This window comes from Salmo salar, chromosome 20 (genome assembly GCF_965601325.2).
Source record: "Salmo salar chromosome 20, fSalSal1, whole genome shotgun sequence".
Lineage (NCBI taxonomy): Eukaryota > Metazoa > Chordata > Actinopteri > Salmoniformes > Salmonidae > Salmo > Salmo salar.
The window spans coordinates 36,201,995-36,220,466 of record NC_138310.1 but is presented as its reverse complement, the minus strand read 5'-3'; the positions used below and the strand labels follow the sequence as shown (position 1 = coordinate 36,220,466).

General features: G+C 40.2%; 1 protein-coding gene across 2 annotated transcripts in view; it reads left to right on the top strand.

Annotated features, from left to right (window-relative positions):
- The first annotated feature begins 861 nt into the window (after window positions 1-861).
- The window catches only part of LOC106580525 (netrin receptor UNC5D), a 209,898-nt gene continuing 192,287 nt past the window's right edge, over window positions 862-18,472 (top strand). The window contains exon 1 of one of the 2 annotated variants that reach the window (XM_014161694.3): window positions 862-1,304. In XM_014161694.3, coding sequence (XP_014017169.2) covers window positions 1,223-1,304 — 82 coding nt within the window. In that variant the 5' untranslated portion in view covers window positions 862-1,222. The remainder of the gene's footprint in view (window positions 1,305-18,472) is intronic. The other variant, XM_014161693.3, reaches the window with a different exon arrangement.

Here is an 18,472-nt window from a genome sequence, read left to right as displayed (position 1 = left end):
ATATTTTTCCTGTGATGCCCTCGGATGATGCTTCTCTCTGTGAGTCACTTTCACCAGACATGCAGAGGTGAGAGTGTGATGGAATAGAATCTGTCATGCTTGATATGGCAACACAGAGGACATCTTAAATTAGTATTTGAGTAATTCCTGGGTTATTCTTTGCTGTCCTTGAAGAGTAATTTGGGCTATCCAATATGAAGCCAGAAAAGTGGAGTGGGATAAAGCAGGCAGGCCGATGCGTTTAGAGGTACTGGTACATCCACCATAATCTAATAGGCAATGTGACGCATACACTTCAAAGGGAATTGCCCCTGCCAAAGTTAATGGGATGCTGTGGTAAAACTGATGAAAATCAAGGATGAAAATCCAAGGTTTTGGAAAAATACTTATTCCACACTGAAAATAATACAATCTTTAAAAAAATGTATTGGCCTTCAGGTAATGTGCATAATATTGAGGTCCATCCTATAAGAAAATATATTGCAGTCAGAGTGCAATATAACTGCAGTACACTGCCGCATAACTGCAGTTAGAGTGCAGTATAACTGTAGTTATTCTGCAATTACATCGTCCAAAATACCACAGTCGACGGCAGTTACTGCACTTTCAAAACTGGAACCTGTTTTTTTAAGGGATGCTACATTCAAGAGTCCAACCTTGAGTGTAATTTTAATCTTCATCTTTTGTTCATTTGATAGGGGTAAAATGACCATACTCAAATAAACCCCACCTCCCCAAAAATATTTAAAAAATGAACTCTTCTTCCTTCATCATTTACAGAAAGGCTACAGTGATGTCGTGGGAAGACAAATAGACTCGACCCTGATTTAAACATAACACCAGCCACGCTATGTCCAACTGCGTAACTCTGCTTTCTCCGGGCGTTTCCGCCGTTCTCCTCTGCTCCACGCCCACCGCGAAGCGCCATTGGTTTACCGGTCTGTCATATACAGCTTGGCATGAAAGGTGCTAGAAAAGTCCGAGCAGTACCCCGCAACAACGTCTGTGTGTTACACAGTAAAGTGAAGTAAAGATGCGGTTGTCTGGTGTGTCAGCGCAAGGTTCTTTCCAGCGGGTTAGAGTGACTGTCCCATGGTCCATGATAATTACATAGGAACCTGTTACTGACAGCACCATGTCAAGGCTTGCAAGAAGAGGGTGAAAACGGGGGAATTTCTCCCGGTTCAACGCATCCACTGGAAAGTGAAGCTGAAGCTACAGTATGTGTGTGATGACGAAGGGACGCTACCTCTCCTTGGGCTTCGTGTTCCTTGTTTATTGCACAACGTGCACGACATCTAAAGGTAAGGTTCCAAACAAGACATCTAATATATCCAAATAATTTGGGTATCATTTGTGTGTTTTTTACTTGTCTCCAACATTGGGTCCAGTAACTTGACAGGTGCGGTTTCTTATTTGCGCACTTACACATCAGTTTCATGTTGCTTGTGCTTTGCCTAGTTTCTCTAAATGAACTGAATGACTACTTGAGTTGGACACCTTTTTGCTAAAAATATTTATTTTTTGTCATCCCTTCGCTAGAAGGACATACGGTTCTGTCCTCATTATCTTTTCTTCAACAATCCGGATACTGTCTTCTCCCCGACTCCTCAAACAGTTTCTCAATACAGTAATTCGTTTTACCCGTACTATCCGTGTCTTATATTGAACTGGTTGAATAGCCTTTGCTTTACAGCAATATCATGTGCTGTGTGAGAAGCAACAGGCGCAAGAATGATCATAATCATCGTCCGCTATCAATTTAGAGAGCAGTTAATGCAAAAGTAATTTACACACATGGTAAGTATGAATTAAAACGAATGCAAATTTAGAGCAAATGACTGGATGTTTATATAAGAAAGGAAAGGGTTACAACATCATCAAGTAATCAATCAGCTACCAAGGACCTAGGGATATGTCCCAAATGGCACCCAATTCCTTATGCAGTGCACTACTTTTGACCAGAGCCCCAAGGGAATAGGGTGCCATTTTCGATTGAGCCCTACTGTATCCATACTAGGGGGGGGGGGGCAGGACTGTGTTTGGAAACCCTGCAGTAGGCTAATGGGGATCTGTTCCTCCACATTGGGATGCGATGGGCTACTGGGGATCTGTTCCTCCACATTGGGGTGCGATGGGCTACTGGGGATCTGTGGAAACCCTGCAGTAGGCTAATGGGGATCTGTTCCTCCACATTGGGATGCGATGGGCTACTGGGGATCTGTTCCTCCACATTGGGGTGCGATGGGCTACTGGGGATCTGTTCCTCCACATTGGGGTTCGATGGGCTACTGGGGATCTGTTCCTCCACATTGGGGTGCGATGGGCTACTGGGGATCTGTTCCTCCACATTGGGGTGCTATGGGCTATTGGGGATCTGTTAAGATGTGCTTCAGGTGTTGTGCACTGACTCCAGTTCTGCATTGGCTTGTCAGCTATCGCTTATTGAAAAGATGAAATGTCTTTATTCCTAGTGTAATGTAGGCATACATTGTGCTTTGATTCGCATTCCTGGTGGGGAAAAACAATTGAGTTGATATGAGATCATTTCACTCAATGGCACAAAACCATAGACCAGTCAGGGCTATAGTGGTTGTGCTTGAGTTATTTTGCAGTTGGTCTGGAAAGCTAGTGGATGACATCCTTTTTTTATAGTGCACTAAAATGGCACCCTATTCCCTTTATAGTGCACTGCATTTGACAAGGGCCCATAAAGGGAATTATGTGCTATTTGTGACTAAGCCTATGTATTTGGTAGAGGCCTACTTCAGTACGCTAATATGAAGAGAGCTCCCTTCTTGCCCTTCTTGCCTCTTCCAAACGTGTCACAACACTCAGATGGAGGTCAAAACAGGTGTTGCACGCACATATCTTTACAAGGTTGATTCTATTAACCAACCAGTACCATCACGGTAGCCTTTGAAGCATTCGGACCTTACCCTCCCCCCGGTGCCACCACTCAACAGATTTAAGCTCTTAAGGATCAATGGAGTTGTGGAACAGCACTACTCACCACAAACTAAAATCACGCGAGGGGGGCATGACCGGAGGTTTCGGCTGTACAACACTACTCTAAGCAAGCCCAGTGCACGCTGCCCTGGGGAAACTTTTAAAAGGACTCACAGTTCCAATCTTGCCTCATCACACGCAAGGATAGGATAGTGTTCTGATCTCCATCTATCAGGGCTGAAGTAGGCTACATACAATATGATTTCATATGTGAATCAGATAATATGAAATCAGCATGCTATATAGAACAATGAAGCTACAGTATAATATATATTATTATCCTATATACCACGCTGTTTTCATGTGGACTACAGCACGTTTGAATACATGTTGTAACGCTCCTTTGAAAATGTGTTTTATTTGTGATTCTATGTTTGCAAGTCCATTAGCATGGGATTGATCAGGGGTCTTGCCTGATCAGTATGGAGAATGGTGTGTTTTGGTGAAGATTGTGAAAACGATGTGTTCAATAGATAATCATGATCATATGAATGATGATGTTTATCCATTTCTGGATACATAAGCTATATAGATATAGATAGATGATGTCACTTGCCATGATGAGGATTGATTGGTAACTGTCGGAGAATGATTCAGAGATCAGCAGATTTGACATTGTAACGAGTTGGTGATGGCTGGATACCATGCTGACCATAAATCACGTTGGCATCATTATCAAAGTGAGATTTAATCTCAGAGGTGTAGTATTAGGTTACACCCCAAATCACACCCTTTTCCCTCTACCCATGGATGAATGAAGGACAGGCAAATTAACTAACCAAGAAGTCCTGCATTAATTTTCATTGAATTATTGTGCAACAAAGCACCCTTGATAAAGTGTTTCCAATTAAATTATGGAATATACAGTCAGGTTCAACATTATTGGCACCCTTGATTAAAAGATGAGATTATAAATTAAAAAAAATAGCAATTACTTGTTAATTACTTTGTCTGAGAAATTGTATGTATGTATGTATGTATGTATGTATGTATGTATGTATGTATGTATGTATGTATGTATGTATGTATGTATGTATGTATGTATGTATGTATGTATGTATGTATGTATGTATGTATGTATGTATCAAATCAATATAGCTCAGTATTTATTTTATAGTCTTTTTTTGCTCATCTTTATCAAGGGTGCCAATCATTTTGGACCTGACTGTACATTCCGTTTGTATAAATCCTTAATCTACCTCATTCATTTAGAATTTATTATTTAATGTCACCTGAAACATGATTTATGTGTATCCTTTAGGTTAGAAGTGAGTACTATTTAGCTGTTAATATTAAGTTAGCCTAGTTATTGCAATGAAGACTGGATAAGAAAGCTGTCTGGTACATCACAATCTTTGCATTATTCTGTGCAGCCTTATCATCCCTTGGCTCTGAGTCAATAGTCAGTGCAGAACCAACCGGCCATGCGGCGGCGTGAATGCATTTATTTTATCTGTCCTCCTCCAGAGGTGTGTTTTAAAACATATTGTCTTTAGGAAAGTATTCACACACCTTGGCTTTTTCCACATTTTGTTGTGTTACAGCCGGAATTTAATATTGATTACATTTAGGTTTTGTGTCACTGATCTAGATAGAATACCCCAGTGGAATGATATTTGTACAAAATGTAATAAAAAAATAAAAATGAAAAGCTGAAATGTCTTGAGTCAAGTATTCAACCACTTTGTTATGGCAAGCCTGAAAAAAGTTCAGGAGTACAAATGTGCTTAACATATCACATAATAAATTGGAAGGATTAATTCTGTGTTCAATAATAGTGGTTAACCAGGTTTTTTTAATGACTACCCCTTCTTTGTACCCCACACATACAATATTTGTAAGGTCCCTCAATCGAGTAGGGAATTTCAAGCACAGATTCAACTACAAAGACTAGGGAGGTTTTTAAATGCCTCACAAAGAAGGGCACCAATTTGGTAGATGTGTGTGAAAAAAAAATTATTAAAAAAGCATATGCTGAATATCCCTTTGAGCATGGTGAAGTTATTAAATCGGCTTTGGATGGTGTATCAATACACCCAGTCACTACAAAGATACAGGCGTCCTTCCTAACTCGGTTGCCGGAAAGGAAGGAAACTGCTCAGGGATTTCACCATGAGGCCAATGGTGACTTTAAAACAGTTAGAGTGGTTGTGATAGGAGAAAATTGAGGATGGATCAACAACATTGTAGTTACTCCTGTTTGCAACATGGCGCATAAGTAATACTACAAAAAAATGTGGCAAAGCAATTAACTTTGTTCTGAATACACAGCATTATGTTTGGGGCAAATCCAACACAACGCATCACTGAGTACCACTCTTCATATTTTCAAGCATGGTGGTGGCTGCATCGTGTTCTGGGTATGCTTGTCATCGGCAAGGACTAGGGAGTTTTTTTAGGTTAAAAAGAAACGTAATACAGCTAAGCTCAGGCAAAATCCTACAGGTAAACGTGGTTGTCTTCTTTCCAACAGACACTGGGCGACGAATTCATTTTCAGCAGGACAATAACCTAAAACACAAGCCAAATCTACACTGGAGTTGCTTACCAAGACGACATTAAATGTTCCTGAGTGGCCTAGTTAGATTTGACTTAAACTGGCTTGAAAATCTGTTGCAAGACTTGAAAATGGCTTTCTAACAATGATCAACAACCAACTTGACAGAGTTTTAAAAAGAATAATGGGCAAATATTGTACCACACAGGTAGTACAATACAGCTCTTGGAGACTTACCCAAAAATACTCACAGCTGTAATTGCTGCCAAAGGTGTTACTAACATGTGTACCAAATGGCACCCTATTCCCTTTATAGTGCACTACTTTTAAACAAAGCCAATAGGGTTCTAGTCAAAAGTAGTGCACTATAAAGGCAATAGGGTGCAATTTGGTACACAGCCAATGTTGGGTCATGCAAGACCTGTAGTCTGGCTGCCTGAGCATCCAGCAGGACTGTAGAGCTGACAGCAATCGCTGTGTTCGAGAGAACAGCACAATGTACAACTGCCTTCAGAAAGTATTCACACCCCTTAACATTTTCAAATTTTGTTGTGTTCCAAAGTGGGATTAAAATTGATTTATTTGTCATTTTTGGTCAATGATCTACATAAAATACTCTAACAGTTATAAAACATTTATAAAAATAAAACACATATATGTTGGTTAAATAAGTATTCACCTCCCTAAGACAATACATGTTAGTAACACTTTTGGCAGCGATTACAGCTGTGAGTCTTTGGGTAAGTCTCCAAGAGCTTTGCAATAAACATTTGACATGGAGACTCATCAAATTGCTTTATAGACCAGTTCACCTGTGAACCAGGGTGCTGATTTGCCTCTCTCTGTTAGCTGCCCTGAATATGATTGACACAGTTGGACCAATATCCGACACACACAGAAAAAAATGAAAAAATTAAGACCTTGGTCTGAAATTGCCTCTACTTTTATTTTTTGTAGAATATTTATGTTTTTATTCAGCAGTGTAGCCAGGCATTGATGAAAAGAGACGAAGGTCAAATCTGTTGTTTTCACTCTGAGATAGTAGGGGGCTGTGATATTTCCAACTGCCATTCTGTTCTAGAATGAATCATCAGAATCTGGCTGTCAACGTGTGCAGTTCAGTGCCCAGAATTACATTTAAATGAAACCAAATGGCTGTACATTCAGAAGTGATAAACAGTGATGATGGTGGTAATAGACACATAGCCCCTTTGCTCTGTTAGACCAGCTAGCTAGCAGTTACTGCCTGGGGTTGCTGTTTATGCCCTTATTTTATGACTCATGTCTTTCTGTGCGTCAAGATGATTAAATACAAGAATACATTCATCCACTTCAATTGATGAATTATTTTCTTTGTATGAGCGTACAGTACAGCCATATAAGTGTGTCTACTACTCTCACCCCTGTGCTTTTCTCTTTATGTGACAATGTGCATGATTATCCTGCTCTAATATAGCTATTTGGCTTGAAGAGAAAGTGTTTTCGGTGGACAACTAGCTTAATTACACCCCAGATGGTGTGACTGAGTGATGAGCTCTTTATCTCACTCTCACTGACAACTTGGGAAATTCCGGAGGAAAATCAATGTAGGCATTGGTCCCCCCCCAAAAGCATTGTTTTGAATTCCATTCTCCAATTCTAGTGTCATGATGGGCTCATCTATAATAAAGGAAGCTGAAGTTTTTTCATTCTTTATCGGAGGTAGGGGAGAGCAATCAGGACAGGGTGAGGTGGCCCTCTCGGTCGCAGTGCTAAATCATGTACAATCCACAGAGAATACGTTCATCCATCTCAGTCAACACATTCAATCGGTGCCTTCTGCGGTGGTCTTGACCAGCAACACCTCTTCATTCTAGAACCAGGTGTGCGTCCCAAATGGCACCCTATTTCCTTTTCAAATGGCACCCTATTTCCTTTTATAGTGCTCTACTTTTGACCAGGGCCCATTGACCAGGGTCTACTATGGATTGGAGAGCAGCTTTTATAAGTGTATCTATCTACAAAACCTTTCCTGGATGCTGTTGCAGTATAACAGAACGAAGTGCTTGACTTCCAGGAAGCGTTTGACAGTATGTAGTGTTAACAGACAGTGACAGTATGGGGATGAGAGCGGAGCATCATGGAGAAGGACAGATACTTGATGACTGGTAGGGGGATTACTTTCTGGGGAGCTTGAAAAATGTGGCCCATCTTGGGAAAAATTAAAGCATGGTCTGATGTGCTTGCAGCTTGTAACCTTGTGCTTGTATGACATCTTTACATCATGCAGTACAGACACTGCAGCGTTGTCTCTGTGGATGAGATGATGGTCTTTGTTCATGTCTCTATGTCCAAGCCCATCTGTCCAAGCCCCAGTTATCTTCTCTGTGTAGTGAGGAATGGTTACTGGTAAATTGAGTTGGGTGTCATAGTAAGGAGAAAAAAAAAAAAAATTGGCAAAGTGTTGTATTATACTGAACAAAAATATAAACACAACAATTTCAAAGATTCTAGGCCCTAAACTATGGATTTCACATGACTGGGAATACAGATACCTTAAAAAAAATGGGCCTCACAATGGGCCTCTCGTCACCGTATCTCTGTGCTTTCAAATTGTCATCGATAAAATGCAATTGTGGTCATTGTCTGTAGCTTATGCCTGCCAATACCATAACCCCCACCGCCACCATGGGGCACTCTGTTCACAACGTTGCCCACACAACGCCATAAACGTGGTCTGTGTTTGAGGCCGGTTGGACGTACTGCAAAATTCTCTAAAACAGCTTATGCTAGAGAAATTAACATTCAATTACCTGGACAGTCCCGCAGACAGCATTTGTGTGACAACTGCACATTTTAGTGGCCTTTTATTGTCCCCAGCACAAGGTGCACCTGTGTAATAATCATGCTGTTTATTCAGCATCTTGATATGCTACAACTGTCAGGTAGATGTATTATCTTGGCAAATAATAAATGCTCACTAAGAGGGATGCAAACAAATTGGTGCACACAATTTGAGACAAGTAAGCTTTTTGTGCGTATGGAACATTTCTGAAACACTTTACATGTTGCGTTTATATTTTTGTTCAGTGTAGTTCTAAAATGACATTCAACACAAGCTATAAGTGGGGGTATAGCCTACTAGTTTATCCGTAGCCTTTATATAAAGTATATTTAGAAAAACATTTTAGTGTGAATTTAACTGCATCCACAGAATCACAAAGTTGTTCCCTTTATCACATGCATTTTTTTCTCTTTCCAAGTGTGAAATAGTCCTACTTTGTACAAAAGTAATTAGTTCAAAGCAGCCATGCTTAACACAGGGTACCCTAGTACCCATTTGCCAATCTTCCTTGGTCAACGTACAAGTTAATACCATTGCCTAATTTGCGTAAATTCTTTATGTCCATTCAGAAAGTTACTTGTGGAGTTACAATTTTGAATTAGGCACCCCAATTCTGATCTTTTTTTCACTAATTGGTCTTTTGGCCAATCAGATCTGCTCTGAAAAAGATCTGATGGAAAAATATCTAATGTGATTGGTCAAAAGACCAGATTTTATCAAGTCACAAGGCGAGACCCAAATGCAGACACAGGAGGCAGATGGTTGGAGTCTTACAATGTTTATTAATCCAAAGGGGTAGGCAAGAGAATGGTTGTGGACAGGCAAAAAGGTCAAAACCAGATCAGAGTCCAGGAGGTACAGAGTGGCAGACAGGCTCGTGATCAAGGCAGGCTGAATGGTCAGGCAGGCGGGTACAGAAACAGGCAAGGGTCAAAACCGGGAGGACTAGAAAAAGGAGAATGCAAAAAGCAGGAGAATGGGAAAAACACTGGTTGACTTGGAAACATACATGACGAACTGGCACAGAGACAGGAAACACAGGAATAAATACACTGGGGAAAATAAGCGACACCTGGAGGGGTGGAAACAATCACAAGGACAGGTGAAACAGATCAGGGTGTGACAGATTTGGACTGCCTGTGTAAACGCAGCCTTAGGGTGAAATTATTGTAATTCAAAATGAGGCATAGAATTAAAATTGTAACCCCACAGGTAAATTATTTGATATACAACATACAGTATATGAGTGGTTTCTGGTTTTAGCTTCAAGATACAGAATTTTTTTCAGTTAAATGTTGAGTCTTGATTATGCCAACCTCGTCTGCAAAAATAAACAGAACTGGTCAGTTTTTAACAAATCTTAAATGTTCTGTTCATTTTTACTGCCTTTTGGCACTAACTGCATTGCGATCTTTTCGTCCGTGTCTTTGTGAGAAAAAGAGTAGGTGAACGGATGATCTCTGCATTTGTGGTTCCCACCGTGAAGCATGGAGGAGAAGGTGTGATGGGGTGCTTTGCTGCTAACACTGTCTATGATTTATTTAGAATTCAAGGCACACTTATCCAGCATGGCTACCACAGCATTCTGCAGCAATACGCCATCCCATCTGGTTTCCGCTTAGTGGGACTATCATTTGTTTGGGATGAGTTGGACCGCAGAGTGAAGGAAAAGCAGCCAACAAGTGCTTAGTATATGTGGGAACTCCTTCAAGACTGTTGGAAAAGCATTCCAGTTGAAGCTCGCTGAGAGAATGCCAGGAGTGTGCAAAGCTGTCATCAAGGCAAAGGGTGGCTACTTTGAAGAATCTCAAATATAAAATATATTTCGATTTGTTTAACACTTTTTTTGTTGTTGGTTACTACATGATTCCATATGTGTTATTTCATAGTTTTGATGTCTTCACTATTATTCTACAATGTAAAAAATACTACAAATTGAAAAAACTTGAATGAGTTGGTGTGTCCAAACTTTTGACTGGTACTGTATATATCTTATTTCGAGCGATATTTTAAAACTAATAGGCCAAGGCCTTTCAAGGAGAGAAGCATTGATCGATCCTCTTGCTTTCTGAGTGGCTATAAAATAAGCTACAGCGTTGGCAATGAACTGGTGGGGAAGTTTGAATGGCAAGAGTGACAAGTAGCTCTGATGTGATGTAATCACATTGGCTAAATTCCTACATTGACTAAATTAATAAATTGCTGCATTTATACATTGCAAACATAAATGGGCAGATTCATTTAATTAATTCACACAACGAAACCACAGACCTGTCAGTGGCAGTGTCCCAGATAACAATTTCTATTGTTCAACAGCTTATTTTCGCCCACGAAAAGACACAAAAATCTAACCTGTTCCGAATCAATATTTGACAGACTGCGACAGGATGATATTTTGCAAAGGGTGCGAACTGCGTCATAAACAAGACGTGCTCATATTTATTTTAAGTGTATAAATAACGGACTTGGTGAGAGGGCCTTTTAGCTACATATGATTTTGTAATAGTTTGCTAATGTGAATCTTTTGGGTGGTTTATGGTTTACCAATTATGATTTTATCAGAATTGGTACAGCTATGTTTTCCTTCTACATTTAGTGGGGGAAATCATTTTGTTCGACTCATTTGCCATTGTGTTTGTTTTCAATAGCACAAGTGTCTACCATATTGATTTGACCATGTCGTCTAAATACGGAGGCACACACACACACACACACTTACTTCCTGTAAAAAAATTTACAGCTTCATGAAAAACCTTTCTTAGCAACGCTATGTTTAATTGGCATGAACATAATGTGTTTCTTGTACCTAAGAACAAACGATTGCTGATTGGAGAGGTTGAAAGTGGTCCATTTATCAGAAATTCACAGAAATAGAAAATTAACCAGGTACAAAGGTCCTCTCAAGGGCTCACTTCAATCCACCATGCAATGTAGTATTTACACTGTAGCATATACCCCATGTGTTTTCGGAACAAGCCATGGGTGGGGGGCAGTATCAAAGGCTACTGTGCAAACACCGCTAAGGCAGGTCTCTGACTGAATCTGGCCATAAGCCTCCATGTAGTTACAGGTGTGTCTGTTAAAAAGAGAGCCCACATCTTTTATTCAGTCGAAGAGAATTCAATATTATTATCGAAAAACATGTCATGTTGATTTATGGGTGCATTGCTGAAATCTATATTTGACTATCTCAAACAAATGGTCTTTTGATAGAGTGGGGTTCCTCAGTAAATCTCTGTATAAAGTCACAGGATGGCCTACCACAGTGTTATTTCTATTCTATTGAGTTGGATGACCTAAAAAGCTATTTTATAGTTGTTTTGGCATTAATACAACAGCTCAGTAGGGGGTAGGGAGTAACATAGTGTAAGGTTAATCTATGTTAATTGACCTCCGTTTGCTATTCTGTTCACAGTAATGATTTTCAATGAGCAAGAAACCTAAAGGTTTCACATGGTGTTAATATTTGGACATTTTATATAGGGGGCACTGAAATTTGTAGTTAAAGTGCAGCGAGCAAGAGTTCACCCTTCAGTGAGGACGGACAGTGTCACTGAAATAATAGAGATTCTGCTGAGCAAAGCAGTGAGCTGGTTCCAATGGCAACCTATTACGTACCTAATGTAGTACACAGTCCCCATCCTCAGTCAGACTACCAGTGTCCATCCAAAATGGCACCATATTACCTATAGAGTGCACTACTATTGATCTAAGCCCTATGGACCCTGGTCAAAAGTAGTGCACTACATAGGGAATAGAGTGCCATTCCGGACACAGCCAGTGTGCCTTTAATCTTGCCCTAGCTGCATGCCCAGTCCCAGTGACCACCACAAGTCAGCCTGATGGTCTTTCACTGTTTCTTAAGCCTCCTCATCTGAGGCCCGTGGGTCGGCTGTTCAAACATGTCCTCTGTTGATCCATAGGGCGAATTCAGTGGGAGAGAACAGGGCAGAACAGTGCTGTAGGACAAGTTGTGATAGAAATAATTGAGACACAGCCATAATACACTCCATCCTGGTGGACCAAGCAGTTTCTGTGTTAGGTCCATGGTAGCTATTGATCCACCTTATTGAATTAGTGCTTCTATTATATGTGATGCATGCTACTGTGCTGCTTAAGTGTCGCTTTCTCCCTCACACTTCCGATACACGTGGTTATTTGATCAATGCAGCTGATATTCATTTTGATAAGTGAAGTGTTTCTAATTTAAATTATACTTGAAGAGCCTTCCATTATTAGTTAGTTATACAAGATCTACTACCATGTTTTGATTAATGTGGAAGTATGAAGATTGATGCTTAGCTGAGCACTATGTTTGAAACACAATTCTTTCTACGTTATTCACGTAGAACCAAATCCCAGGTTGCCCCTATATCCTTTTGTTTTCTCGTGGACTTTTTCTCAGTTTTATGTCAACTGTTGAATTCATTTTAATATTACTGTGTTTTATAGCAGGGTTCCCCAACTGGGGTTTTTATTTGACACCCCAAGTCTGAGCAAAAAAAAATATATATTTTTATATATTTTTTTTTCTTCCTTTTTTTAATTGTTGGACATAAAAGACTGTAAAAACACCAGGAAATCAGCTCAAAGTGATTTTAATTTAAGAAATCTGTTCGCAAGTATTCCCATGCATAATAGAGAGATGCGAGATCGTATATAAATGTGAGCAAGGTTTGAAATTATTATGTTTTAGTCAAACATATCTGTTTGGGCTTCTTGCGGTCAATTTGCAGTCTACAAATGTTCCAGTCCCCCTCAACCCTCTTGATTGTAAACTTTTCCTGACTTGCAATTTCTTGACTGCTTATCTGTTTTATGGTTTATCTCCTTGTGGCAGCCTGTTCCCCCCCCCCTTACCTACCTTATCCTCCTTTTCATATAAAATCACTCACTGCGAGTTTGAACTGAATTGATGAATGATCAGAGTAGGCCTCAAGGGTGCTGGCTACAATGCAACGAAGAGTAATACAAAAACACATTTAAAAACTGACACATGGGTGGAGGCATCTGGCATCAGTTTACAAGGAGCAGAGACGGTTTGCGCATATTTCAAGCCAGGGTTTTGGACAGGATAATGAGGCAGACAGTATACCTGGTGAAGACTTGAGACAGCTGCTGTTAACTCTTCACCACTCCTCAGCCATATGTCAACAACAACATGATACAACACCTGAAGAAATCTCTCACTGATGATGCCATGGTTGTTGGTTAGAGGGATCTCGGTCTCATTATTGAGAATGTCTAGGAGAGAACTGATGCGTTTGACTGTAACGCTAGTACTGTACCTATAAGAGGACCCTTTTCTGTTGTTTCTCGTACTCTTTTGTTTGATTTTGCAGTCGAGTTGTCATTCAATGTAGTTATAGGCCGATTTTTGGTAGGTATTTTAATGAGCATGTGTAGGAGGTGAATAACAGTATACTTTGATCTGTGCTGGTGTTCATTGATTTTCCTCAGACTCAGGGGTTCCTGGTAGCATGGCCTATATGACCTGAAACAGCATTTATGAAAACTCCATTGTACTCCAAGCTGAGTAACTGTTGGGTTGTTATTGCCCTGAAGGCATGTTCTTGTTTTTCCCTTTTAAAAGACAGTTTTTGTTCTGAAACATTTCTTGAGGGTCGGCTCCGTAGTGGATTCCACAAACCTCACATTTCAGATCATGTTGTATTCATCTCGCCCTTTCAGGTCACACTGCAGCTTTGTTGGTTTTATTCTGTACCCACGCACCACACGCCAAAATCATATGTTGTTTGAAGGTGTAATGAGCATTGTATAGAAATATTCACATTTCAAAATTGTATCTGACTGAGCTATACTTGTCCTTTGCGTGCCCATGAAGTAGCTACGTGTCCTCCGTCGGCCCGAGGCAGGAAGCATCCAAGCTCACAGTGATTTAATGTCATGTTCTTAATGGAAGGACACATTGAGATAAGAGCCAGCTTCTATTTTATCCTGTCTTATATCCCAAGGCATGTGAAACCCATCCACTTCCTCCCTGAAAGCAAACTATCCCTCATGGAGGGGGCAGAAATCACCTCTTAACAGTAAAAAGCTTTTAACATCACCCCTCTTGCAAAGCCAAGAATACACCCTGCCATGTTCTGATCTGAGGACATAGACCCTGGTGCCGTAGCCTAACTATACTGTATGATTTCATCAGTGCTGGTGCCATTTATGTAATGAACATGTCAACATAAATCAGTCGTATGATCAACAGGCCATGATGTTTGTGTAAATATAGCTAGCTATCAATAAGCTCTTATTCATTTTAAATAAAGCATAATTAATGCAAGATTTGTTTTTCATTCTAAATCCCAACTGGTGATGAATCGGTACTCTGTGATATATTTACACAGCCGCTCTGATTTTAGCTAACAAGTTATGTTGGAGCGACGCACTGCTGCACACTTCACTGCGTAAGTACAAACTGGATCCAGACATTTATTGAATGTTACAAAGGAACATTTAATATGCGAAGATGGCGAACTGAGGGGGAACAAAGTTTCTACATTTTCTTAGCTGATATACACTGACAATAGTATTATTACTTAGAAAAGTTTGCCTACAGGGGAAACAACTTGTATACTGCAGCAGACTATACATTGTCAGACATTTCTGTTGATCCATTGGCAATGGAAGATATCATATACCAGTTGTACAGTAGTTGTAATCATGTGTTGTACAATGCAAGTCTACATTGAGGAATAAACAGTCCTCGGGGTGGAATGTGAAACAGAATGGTAATTGCAGACAATGGAGGAAAGCACAGGGACCAGTGTAGAAATGTGCAGCACTTCAATGGTCTTCTAGATTAATCTTTAGTTCTGCTTTGACTGTCTGTCGGCCACAGGGGAAAAGAAAAGAAAATGAATACACTCCAAAAATTACATTCAATGGAATAAGACCTCTTTCATTATAATCTTTAAATTCAAGTCTTTAGTTTTCACTCCTATGCATTTATTGCATGAACATTGTAGATAAAAAGTGACTAACATTTGGATACAAACAATCAAAAGTGGTGGATCAGTGGTTTTACTTTTGGACCAGTGTACCTACAGTATGTGTTCATGGAAACCCAACACATACCCTTGACAGCAGTCTCTGTGCTCTGTGATGTGTGCATATGAAATGTGTTATATTGTTTTCTTGTATGTTGTAGAATCACAGTGAGATTTTATCTCCATCTCTTCATACAAATTCCGACTGAAAGAAAATGTAAATCTCCATCATACAATGAAGGTAATATCATGAACATTCCCATCATTCTTATGAGCCCCCCCCATTATTTTAATGGAAGCGAGGTCTTCCAGCACTGCTCTGTAATGGCTGGGAAGTCAGTAATGATAGTAAAAGCTTCACTGTGATTGGTAGGCTGAATGAGAGGTCCTCTGGTCGCTGGTATGATGCTCAGAGTACTACTGCTGGGATGCGATGTCCCTCCACTACGCTATCCACATTTGGTGAGACTTTTCTGCTTCTCACCCTATTCCCTTATTTGTTTGTCACCCTATTCCCTATGTTGTGCACTACTTTTGACCTGTGTACATAGGGTTACCATTTCTATGAAATGGACAGGGGTCAACATTGTCTGTAGTTAAGTGTGGAAATGTGATGTTCTTGATCCAATCACTAGCTGCAGTATCCTCAAGTCATCTTGGTGCCATCCCTTTATCAAATCTAATTTTATTTGTCACATGCTTCATGAACAACAAGTGTGGACTAACAGTGCGATGCTTACTTACGGGCTCTTCGCAACAATGTGAGAGAGGGAAACATTTAAATAATAGAAAAATTATAATAAAGGAATAAATACACAATGAGTAACAATAACTTGGCTATACAGTGCCTTCGGAAAGTATTCAAACCCCTTGACCTTTTCCACATTTTGTTACGTTACAGCCTTATTCTAAAATGAATTTGATGTTCCTCTTGGAGTTTTCCAAAAGGCACCTAAATACTCTCAGACCATGAGAAACAAGATTCTCTGGTCTGATGAAACCAAGATTGAACTCTTTGGCCTGAATGCCAAGCGTCACGTCTGGAGGAAACCTGGCACCATCCATACAGTGAAGCATGATGGTGGCAGCATCATGCTGTGGGGATGTTTTTCAGCGGCAGGGACTGGGGGACTAGTCAGGATCGAGTGAAAGATGAACGGAGCAAAGTACCTAGAGATCCTTCATGAAAACCTGCTCCAGAGCACTCACGACCTTAGACTGGGGGTGAAGGTTCACCTTCCAACAAGACAACAACCCTAAGTCTCTAAATTTCCTTGAGTGACCCAGCCAGAGCCCGGACTTGAACCAGATCAAACATCTCTGGAGAGACCTGAAAATAGCTGTGCAGCGATGCTCCCCATCCAACCTGACAGAGCTTGAGAGGATCTGCAGAGAAGAATGGGAGGAACTCCCCAAATACACGTGTGCCAAGCTTGTAGTGTCATACCCAAGAAGGCTCAAGGCTGTAATCGCTGCCAAAGGTGCTTCAACAAAGTACTGAGTAAAGGGTCTGAATACTTATGTAAACATTATGTTTTTTTTAATATAAATTAGCAAACATTTCTAAAAGTCTGTTTTTTGCTTTGTCATTATCAGGTATTGTGTGTAGATGATAAAATGTTTTTTTTTTGTATATTCTTATATTTAATTTTTTTTCTATTTTAGAATAAGGCTGTAATGTAACAAAATGTGGAAAAAGTGAAGGGGTCTGATTACTTTCCAAATGCACTGTATACGCCCATACATATTCTGGACTCTGACATGGCTTGTTCTGATATTTTGGGGATTTGTGTGTTTTGTATTGTTAGGTATACTCTACTGTTGGAGCTAGAAACAAAGTATTTCGCTGCACCTGCGATAATATCTGCTAACTATGCGTACGCCAGTGGCGGTCAGTGCCATTTAAGATGAGGGAGGATGATTTTTTGTATTATTTTTGTATTTCATTTTTTTTGCATGGCTTATTTCTATTGTAGCATATTGGATGACTGTCATCTCCCTGTACCCATCATGAGGTTGCTACAACCAAGCCTATGAAAAGTTTACAACGTAGAGAATTTTGAGTAAAGCATGTGACACATTCAATACCTCCTTGCACACTTGCCTGCATCTAGCTGATCTAGGGAATAATCATTAATCCAACAAATGCAAATGTCTGTTTCTATTGGACAAATGTAGGTATTTTTATCCACGTTTCGATCTCTTACGTTTAAGAAATGTTTTTCAACAGAATCAGCAGAATGAATACAGCCCTGATCACACGCAAAAATAGCATACACATAAAACAGCGTGATCACTTTGCTCGTTCTGTATATATAATTACCTCTCGCAACTGTCTATGCGCTCTCCTCTCACCTTTTCCTTTGCTTGTGGACTTCAGAGCACAACACATCAGCTGTCTGTGACCAGGCGAAAAAACCTTTCCACCACACACAGCCTACATCGTTGTCACGTCATGGTCAACATAGCTATTAGAACCAACTCGTTAGTAAACCCGCTAGCTTCAATCATGTAGTACAGTAAGAAAGAAGTTTAGCAGTTGCCAAGGTGGGCCCCGGTGGCAATACATTAATAACACCAAAAGCTGACCTTAACTTGGAAGCATTCCAGTATTGCTCGCGCTCTCTCTCCCCTCAAATTTGGAACAAATTAATTTGTTCAATTATTGTCTTTCTCTCTCTCTCTTTGAGTCAACTACTCACTACATTTGTGACTCATTTCAGGAAACTAGAAGTATGTCATGCGTCACCACTTCACAGGAGCGCCATTTTAAACTAAACTTGTTTTTTTTCTCAATGCGTTTTTTGTCCAAAACTGTCCTGTGCCTTAATAACTTGTATGCCATCAGTAAATACGAATACAATTATTAAAATACAAGCCTAGTTGGTTTAGCCATCACAGTGCTCTGGATAACATAAAAACAGCCTGACCAGCTCTGCTAGGGCAAGTAAAATGGTCAGAGTGAGCTGGACTCTCATTTGTGTCTGGAAGTAGCTAGCAAGCTAGCCAACGTTAGCCAAGTTAGCTTGGGTCCTTGACTGCTGTTGTTAGGTCAGAACGCTAGGATCAACCCTACTTTTCGGCCACAGCGTCCAGTGTGCGCTCCGAAAGCGAAACGCTTTGGCCGTTCATAAATTA